Genomic DNA, 10,050 nt, shown 5'->3' with positions numbered 1-10,050 from the left:
AAAATTAAACACTCGAGGCTAATTAATTGAGAATTAATTATAAATTACATAATGTGATTATTTAAATTTGAATTTGAATTTTGGATCGCATAGTGTGAACACATAGTATGACATAATTTAAATTATCATTTTAAACTTATTTGATAAGTTGTTCAATTTATAATTCAAATTAATTTAAGTTTGACTTAACTTGGAATTTGAATTTTGAGTCAAAATTGGACTGCAGGATAAATGATGATTTTCTCTTCCTTTTCTATTTGTATTTGGCGCCTACCACAGGGATAGGATCACATAATGTTGGCCGGCCATATTGAGGATAAGGAGTAGGAGATTTTTGTTTCAAATTCAAATAGGAGATAATTAACAAGCTTTATTTTAGAGATAAAAATTGGATTCCTTCTACGAGTTTGACTTCTGCTCTATAAATAAGAGAATAGTAGAAAATTGTGAGACACTATTTTGACCTATTATTTTTAGTATGGCTGAAATTCTCTTACTGTGGAAAGGAAAAATTTTTCTCCAAAAATTTCACATCGTGCATGCGTTGTTGTTTGTGGAAATTCAAGCGTTTATTCTAACCCATTTTGTCTCAGGTGTGCCCATACACACGTCTTCATAGATTCTAAGAATTGACGTGGAAGACATTGATTTTTTAAACACAAGGCTTTGGAGCAAGGATTGTTCGATGTAAAAGAACTCAAGTTATCATCCTAATCGGCTGCCATATATTATTGCTAATTAAATTCTTAATAAATAAATTAATGTGATTAATTTATTTTTACATAAATTAATATAATATAAGGAGTATCTTAAAGATTTTATTAAAATTTTTGTTATATTTGATCCGCTATCCTCACATTTCCCGTATCTGAATTCAATTGGAAACCAACAAAATTATCCCCTATTCCTCCGATTCAGTCAAGATGGCATTGGGCCTAATTTATACGGGCTCTCCGTACAGTAAAAGCCCACCACGCCCATTTATAAAGCTAGTCGTCTACTCGTCTTGAACACGATCAGAGAAACCTTGGTCGAGAAGAAACGACAGAGTCAACCGCCAGGCAAAGGCAATAGTCGGGAAAACGACTTGAATCCCAATAAACAAACAAAACATGAATATTTTAGCAAAAAACGAAAACAAAAACAAAACATGAATAGATGATAAAGCTCCTGAGCGCAAGAAATCCAATTAAATAATTAATACTAAAAAATAGATAACTCCAATATTGCAATTATAAATGCACTCCGACACTGAGTCTTGAGAGTCACAGAGAGACCTTTCAATAAACAAAAAATCATCGTTTTTCTGGTGTGATAACGGCGAACTTACATGCTATAACGAAAAACTCCAATTTCGATTGAATTGCGAATTTGGGTTTCGATTTGATTTATCATCACGGGCGAGAGCTGGGAATTCACCGGTTTCTTCCATCTGTTTGAGTTGAATAAGCAACAGCAGAAGAAAGAAGACTGATATGAGAATCGAGATCTCTTGTAATACAATTATCGTTTTTTGAGTGCTGGGTTTTGTTCCGTTGGCCAAAATGATGCTGCATTATCAAGACCCTGCAAAATTGAGGACTAAAAAGGTAAATATTTTCTTGGATTGATCAGAATTGTTGATAAGAGTGGTGGTTTTTTTTTTTAATCATGATTTTATTACGACATATTAGACTATATTTGCAATAGGTTTTTTTTTTTTTTTTTTTTTTTTTTTGGGTGCTGAGTTGGAAAACAGGGGTTTAGAAAAAAAGTTTATTGTCATTTTATTTCAGTTTTCTATGATTAAATAGTGATGTTTGGTGTTTTGACTTTTGTCCATGTTAGCAGATTGTGTTTGAGGAAGTGTACGGCGCTAGTGATTCATGTACACTTGAGCAGTTGAAAGAGTTGAGCTCCAAGCGTAGATTGATTGAGGAGTCTATCAATGAAAGCACCTCCATTACTGAGGCCATTGCAAGGGAAATGTCTGGAGGCTTAACTTCTCATTCCCAACAGGTCAGATTTTGTCACCATGGAAATTGTTTCTTGAACATGTTTCTTTTAATAGTATGTAAGCTATAGAACACCAGTAATATGTTAATCTCTGGAGAATTTTAGCAAGGCACTAATGTGTGAATTTTGCTACAGTATTCTCTCTCACAAAAGTTGAAATTTGGTTAAAACCACCTGGTTTGAACCCTTTTAGTCTTTGTTTTCTAGGTTTGAATCACACCAAGCTTTTTTTGCTGCAGTATTTTCTCCAACGAAAATTTAAACAAATTTGAATCTTAATTCAAACCTATAAACCAAACGGCCGCCTGTAATTCTAAACTGAACCTCATGATTACTTTTTGTCTCTTGGGATGCTCAGGAATTTAATTTTTTTCTCTTCTAATCAGACTATATAATCTAATATGACAAACTTCTGTTGTTTTGTAGACATAGTTTTCTTTGATTTGTATGTAATTATCACTTAAACTTGTTTTACTTTTCCCCAGGATTATCATTTATGGTTCTTTAAATGTCTCAGGTTTTGCAAAAGCTAGAACAGTATCTACCATTGTTGGAAAATTTGATTTTCCATGTCAATTTGGTTAGCAGCAACTGCCAGATAAGTCAATGGACGGCAAATCTTAAGATACAATGGAGCAGTGCTCTTTGCTCATCCTCTTTTTTTAATCTCAGGAGTCCAAAATTCTTTCAAATCGGTGACTTGAAGTTTGAGCTTCAAATGATGCTTTTCCTTTATGGGGCAATACTTCGGCAAAGGGCAGTGGAAATTGTGCCAGAAAGTAGGTATTGATGTTTCAGCGTCAAATTCTACATACTTTCTTACTGCCATATACAAACTTACTTGATTATTTGCTTTTCATTACCATAGACCTGGTGCAATCTGCCACCCTTTTTAGAGAAGCTGCCGGACTTTATCGTCACCTTGCTGATGAGAGTTTTGCTTCTTTACAACAACATTCTTTGCTTGTTGAAAAGCCACCAGAAATTCTCCCATCCGTTTCCACAGTCATGAACCTCATTTGTTTGGCCGAGGCACAGGTTAGTACTTTGGTTCTCTTTTACAGCTCACCTTCTTTTGCTTCGATCACTGGATCATTGCCTGAAAAATGCTTTGCTCCTCTTGTATAAGGTGGTATTTTCCAACTCTGTTCTATTTCCCCTTTCTCTTCAATTTGTTCATGTTTTATGTAAAATACGAGTTAAGCTTGTCTTTTGTGGGAATTGATGTTCTTTTGGAGGGTTTGCAGGCAGTTACTATAAGGCGGGCTGAAGAAAAAGGTACTAGTATAAGTCTCTTGGCAAAGCTGCACCATGGTGTCGCAGAGTTTCTTGATGAAGCTGCAGTTATTCTGTATGCAGCAATTGGAGAATGCAAAGATATATCTTCACGCTTTGTGGTATGTAGACATTTTCTAACAATTCTCTTTTCAATTGTATCTACTTATCTCTTGATGGAAAATCAACTATATATAAAGTGCGCCATGATTGGTATCCCTCACCAGTACCAGTACGAGTACCTCACAGTAAACTATGTTAGGCCCACTGATTAAGTATACTTAGTTACCAATTTTTTACTAACCCTTATTTTATTTTTTTATCTATGAACTTCAGAAGATCCCTTTTAAATTTTCAAAAGATCCGATAAGATATTAGACTATTAGTGCCAAAGGATCAAAGTGAGGGTTATAGCCATGCCCTACATATATATATATATGTATATATATACTTTTTGTTTTTATATTTTACTTGTTTTCACTACTTGAGAGGTCCTTGATAATTTAGCTCCATAGGTCATGTGTGGTTCATCACCTAATCTTGGTGTCAATCACTACTTTGAGTAGCGAGTGTGATGATGTCCTATAGAAAGTTTTTGGTTTCGGTGGCAATATTCACATTCTTGTACTTCCATCTAATCATGGGTACTTATTCTGGATTGTGCAGGAATTCTTATCATCTTCCAGGGCATTACATAGGTTGAGAGGTCAGAAATACCATGCAGAAAGTCTTAAGACCGCTGGAAAAGTTGGGATTTCGATTGCTGTTCTTCGAGTTGCACTGACTGATGGGAAAAGGCAGATGCCAGGCGAAGAATCATGGAAATCAACATATAGAAAGGAAATTGATGATACTGCTGAGTTGCTCAGGAAGATTGAGCATGAGAATGGATTTGTCTGGGGCGAAAAGGTGCCATCGGAAGAAGAGTTGCCATTGTGTGAAGGTAACAAAATTGTGAGTTCTATACCTTATCAACCCAAAAGATGGGAGAGAGAACTTGCTTTCAAGATATAAATGTATAGCAATTATAATGCACATCTATTGGTTCTGGAGAAGCAAAACGTTGTCAGCTTTATGATCCCTCCTTTACTTGGGAAGTTCAATTGAATGTATAGACCAATATTTTTGTGATCTTGAACATGATTGATTATACCAATTACAAATTCTAAACTATTACTAAATTCATCGCCACTGGCATTGAATGTTACGAACTTTTTGTTCAAGTTAACACTGTCGAATGCACGTCAGTCTCAAACAAGGATCCTCTATCGACTTTCTGTCTTTTTTTACCAGAAGAATTTTCAGCTATACTTCACCCGTCGCTGGATTCTTGGTTGCTTGTTTGCTTGTTTGCTTGTTTGCTTTCATTAAGGGTGAACAAAATCACCGTCTTCAAAGCTTTTGCTGATAATGGACTTATAGAAATTTGTAATTTATTGTTAGATCTTTGGTAATGAAATAGTGTTGCTAGTATCAGAAAAGATAAAGAAAAGACTATTAACTCAAAAGCTCATGTGCAGTTTTAAATAAAATTAATTGTATAAAGAATCAATGACAATATTTCTCAAAGTTACAAATTATTTTAACGAAAAAAAGGAATAAAAAGATAAACAAACTAAAACAAATTCTTGACTAGTAATTAATAACTAGAAAGTAGAAATAGCAATAGCAATTACATAATCATTGTTTGGTAATTAATATTTAATTTATTAGTAATCACTAATTATTATTTATTTTCATTAATAAATTATAGATTTTTAATTAATAATTAAGTATTTAGTATCTATTTGTTTATTATTAATTATTGACTAATTAATAATTAGTTTATTATATAATATATAATTAATTATCAATGTAATGCTGTTGATAAATTTTAAAAAATGAAAACAGAAAAAAAAATAACTTTCAATCATTAATAATTCTTTTCTAAAAATCATTCTCATAATTTTTATTTTCATTTTTATTCTCAAAATATTTGTAAAATAAACACAGTTTAAAGACACTTTAAAATACCTGCAAAAACGTTTGTCATTAATTAAGAAAATAGTAAATACTGGGTTGGCGCGAGGCACGTGGCCAAATCAAATCCATTAGGATTCTCTAGCCCTACTTCTACGTATCATATGATTATCGAAACAACTTAACTCAACTCAGAGAAGAAAACTTGGAACCATCAATGGCCGCTATTCCGGGCGTTAATTCTCTTCCCTTTTCTTGCAAACCTTGCAGAACCAGAAGACCCTCATTCCCTTCTTTGCTTTCCACTTCACTCTGCTTCCTTCAAGCCAACTTCCTCATTCTCAAGCTCCAAAATTGCAACGCCCAGGTTTTTCTCGCATGTATGTATACATTTCTCTATTTGTATATTTTAATCAGAAATTTGGGGCTGAAATATCAGTTTCTTTTTCTTTTTTGTGTTGTTTTTTTTAAGTTGCAAGTTGGGTGGTGCGGTTTCTGCTGTGGTTTCTCAAGAGAGCGTTACTGGGTCGAGTTCTTCAGGCACTGATGTGTTCAAACTCACTTACTTGGAGGTGGGTTTTCGTTTTTCTTCATCTGGGTCTTTCCCAAAATTGATAACATTAAAAGGGATTTGGGAGTAAATGGCCCTTTTTCGGGCTTTATTTTTTGTAAATGACCGAAATTTTGTAGAATTAGGAAATGATCATTTTTTGATTAATTCTAATTTACCACTGGCTAATCAATATAAATTCATTGATTAACCAATATGAATTAGTAATTAATCAATCCCAACAACAAATTATTGGTTTGTCAATGATAAGCACTTAGTAAATTGTGATAAATTGGTTTATCACTGACCGTCGTTCTTAAATATGTATATATATATATATATATATATCCATTTGTCTGAAAAAATAAAAATTTTGGTTATTTATAAAAAAGGGTGGCCAAAAAAGGGCCTTTTGCCTAAGTGGCTTTTATTTGTTATTTGGTATTATTAATTTTTTTTTTGGTTGTTGTTGATGAAGTTTAGGACTTTTTGGTTTAGGGGAATAGTTGGTTGTGGGAGGTGGGTGGGTTGAAAATATTGGTTGATCCAATTTTGATGGGAAATTTGGATTTTGGAATACCCTGGCTTTATGATGCTGCCAAGAAGTTTCTGAAGAATTTTTCAGGTACTTTTGTTTTTTCTTCTCTACCTGTTTTGTTAAAAGGAATTTAAGATAAAAGTTATGGGCTTGTTCTAATTGTGTAAATGTTTAATGCAGTTAAGTGATCTTCCTGAAATTGATTGCTTGCTGAGTACACAAAGCCTTGATGATCACTGTCATTTGAAGACTTTAAAGCCCCTCTCTAAGAAGTACCCAAATCTTAAAGTGTTGGCAACTCCCAATGCTAAGGAACTGCTCGATCCCGTTTTCAGGAATGTAAGTACTCTTTAGTATTTTTTTTATTAAAAAAAAAAGGGAAAAGAAAAGGAAAGAAAAAAGGTACTCTTTATCTTTTTTTTTTTTTTTCCCCCCTCTATCCAGGTTGCGTATGTTGAAGTAATTGCAATCTTCTGTGACTTACAGAATTTTTCTGATTTGATTGTGAAGTAATCAATTGAAAATGGGCTTAGTAGTTTGGTTATTAATTTATAATAGTGAAACACTTTTGTAATTTGTTTGCTATAATTTCTTCAACCATCTAGCTCTTGCTAAAAAGTAAAATAAAATAAATTGGTGATTTGCTTTTCGTTAAGGAAGTTGAAGTTCTTAGAACTCCTTGGAAGAATGTATTTAGAACAATCTTATAGTTATCTTCTCTCTACATGTTTTGTTTTCTCAATGTTCGTGACTATTCTCACTTGTCACTTAGCTGCGCCTCTTGAATACTTGAGGAAAGCGGAACGAGCTGTGTCTATTTTACTAGAATGGCTTTGAGCTATTTTGATTTTTAGGTTAATGCTTGTATTTGATGCTTAATGCTTAATGCAAAATCTTAATGTAGTATTCAAGTTACCAAATTATGCTTATAGTTACTGCATTTCCTTATTCTGATCAAACCACATAAATTCATGTTTTCTAGACCACGTATCTAGAACCTGGTCAGAGCTCTGTTATTGAAGCAAGTAATGGTTCTAAAGTCAAAGTCCAAGCTACTGCAGGGCCAATTCTTGGTCCTCCTTGGCAGCGTCCCGAAAATGGGTAAACTTTTCTTTCAAGTTTCATTCTAATGAGTCATGACTTGTTTGCTCAAGGCATGTTACTACGTCCCTTGTTAGAGTACATTAGTTAAATTGATATTTAAATATGCATATTGGTTGTGACATACATCTGGGAATGAACTTCCTTTGATATAATACGCCCTTTACAATTATTAGCCAAATTTTAGTCATTTTTTCAGTAATCATGCTCTAGGTATCTTGTAACTTCTCCACAAGACCAACTTACTCTCTACTATGAGCCTCACTGTGTATACAACAAGCGTTTTCTAGAGAAGGAAAGGGCTGATATTGTCATCACAACAGTTATAAAGCAGCTTCTACCAAATTTCAATTTGGTATCTGGACAAGAAGATGCTGTTCAACTCACAAAGCTGCTGAACGCAAAGTATAGTATCGTTTCTTACCTCAGGTTTTAGCAGCCAAGTTTGCATAGATTCATTGTGATCTTATATTGAACCCTGACTTCTTGTAGGTTTGTTGTGCCAATGAAAAACGGAGACCTTGATAGCAAAGGGCTTCTAGCTAGTCTAATTCAGGCCGAGGGAACAATAGGATCGTTCAAGGTCTGTGTTCTTATACACATGTTGACGAACTATTATTTTAGAAATGGAATACTTTGAGAATATATAACCTAGATGGTTTTTGTAAATTTAGGTATTTCATTGAGAAAAAAGTAATTCATTTTCTTTTGTTTTTAGAAAATGCAGTAGTTATGATGGAAATGTGCTTATATTTTTTTTTGCTCTTGATGTTTATAGTGCTTAAAAACATAAGAACACTTGATGCCTTTTGTAGCACATATCTATTTGTTAAGTCTACCAAAAGGCGTACATTGAAAATGAGCTTGCTATGTTTGGTGAAAGTATGTAGGGATTTTATGCCATTTAGTTGTGCTTTCAAGACTTCCTTTGCCTATTCTCTACGCGTTTGCCTACTCGCATATTTCTTGTCAAAAACAATCATAATATTCAATCTATTTCCCCTCATTCTACGTAGTTCATTTAATTTTATCTTTTTCTTTCGTTGTTTTTTTTCTTTTTCAGTTGCAATTTTCTGTTCTGTAAATGCGTTTAGATGGTTGTGAAAGTAGGAGAATTAAAGCTGAAAATGGTTCTTGTTGCAGGAACTTTTGTCAAAGGAATTACAAGATGTGCAGGTTTTAGAGCCTACTCCTGGTGTACCAGTGGAAATCCAAGCACACCTTAAACTCTTCCACACACACATATGTATATACATATATATTTGTGGAGTATATTACATACAAAATAAAGTAGTCTATTTAAGAATACGTGTCTCTGCTGTTTTTTCTATGTACAGTAAATTAGTAATCCAATTTTTCCCGATCTTGTTTTTTGTGTTTGCATCACAACAATATAACAAGAAGTAAAGGAATCAAGCGAGACCTGCATGCATGGACGTTGCATCGCAAGTTCCAAATTAAAAGAAGTTTAAAAATATGGAAAAGAAATTCGAAATGGAGAGATCGTACAAATCAAAGAATGTATACAAAGGAATATATTTTTATATCTTAGTTATGAAATGTCATATGGCCTCTTGTGATTGTTACTTTCGAGTTTTATACACATGTCAACTTTGTGACCACTATAATGTTGTCAGGTAAGAAGAAAAGTAAATAGGAAGGAAAGAAAGGTATTTAACCTAAGTGAGAAAAATAGAGAGGAATGAAAGGACCGTTCTCTTACACTATGTTTGGTAGGAAGGAAAGAAAATAGGATAGAAAGGAAATATGAAAGTGATGAAAAATAGCAATGATGGAAAGGAAATTGATTTTCTTTTATGTTGTTTGGTATGAGAAGATGGAAAGAAAATGAGCTTACCTTCACTTGTTTGGTATTGGAAGTTAAATTGGGAGGAAAAAAAAAATCTTACTCGTAAATTACTTTTATACTCTTAAATTTTTTGCTTGGATGTTGATGGAGAAAAGGGTAGTTTAATAACTTTGCTCACTTTAATGAGTTGTCCCCATTTTCTATCCCATTTTCTGCCCACTTGTGGAAAGAAAAAAAATGGTGGGGCCCACGTGTATTATTTTCTACTCTATTTTCTCTTCCTTTCTCTTTTCTCTCCTACCAAACAACCTACATTTTCATTTTCCCTCCTAAAATCCCTTCACTTTCTTCCTTCCTTCTACTTTTCTTTCCTACCAAACATACTCTTACTGTTTGGTGGGAGGGAAAACTGGAAGGAGGGTGAGGGATGAGGGGATTAGTATAAGGATTTTCAGGCTTATGATTGTTTGGTACGAGAGAATAGAGTGGCTGAAAATTTTCAAATTGTGTAAAGAAGCACAAATTTAGGGGTTATTTTTTTGGAGTGTAACTTAAGTGTAGTTTTTGAGTTGAATTTGAGTTATAACTTGAGTTGAAGTTAGAACTTGAATAAAATTGAGTAAAATTGAATAAAGTTGAAACTTAAAAGAACGTGAATTTAAATAAAGTTGAAACTTGAGTTGTCTTTTTTTGAGTTTTTTGGACAAAAGAACATGCCCTTAATCTCCTCATTTCCATCTTATTTTTCCTCACCTAAATTTTTTCGTTTCATATAATAATTGCTAACTTGATCAATGAGGATATATATTGCACGCCCCGAAA

General features: G+C 33.4%; 1 protein-coding gene across 1 annotated transcript; it reads left to right on the top strand.

The window, feature by feature from the left end:
- Positions 1–1,186: 1,186 nt before the first annotated feature.
- Positions 1,187–8,825, top strand: LOC21389694. The gene is made up of 14 exons (XM_024162757.1): positions 1,187–1,589; positions 1,831–1,998; positions 2,513–2,774; positions 2,864–3,033; positions 3,243–3,392; positions 3,937–4,213; positions 5,500–5,596; positions 5,702–5,801; positions 6,278–6,412; positions 6,498–6,656; positions 7,300–7,418; positions 7,632–7,823; positions 7,911–8,001; positions 8,562–8,825. The coding sequence occupies exons 1-14, from the start codon at positions 1,545–1,547 to the stop codon at positions 8,823–8,825; spliced, it is 2,229 nt and encodes a 742-aa protein (XP_024018525.1). The 5' UTR covers positions 1,187–1,544.
- The last annotated feature ends 1,225 nt before the right edge of the window (positions 8,826–10,050 follow it).

The sequence above is a fragment of the Morus notabilis genome, unplaced genomic scaffold, assembly GCF_000414095.1.
Source record: "Morus notabilis unplaced genomic scaffold, ASM41409v2 Scaffold1522, whole genome shotgun sequence".
Lineage (NCBI taxonomy): Eukaryota > Viridiplantae > Streptophyta > Magnoliopsida > Rosales > Moraceae > Morus > Morus notabilis.
Note: the sequence above shows the minus strand (reverse complement) of the source record. Positions and strands in the feature narration are given on the sequence as shown.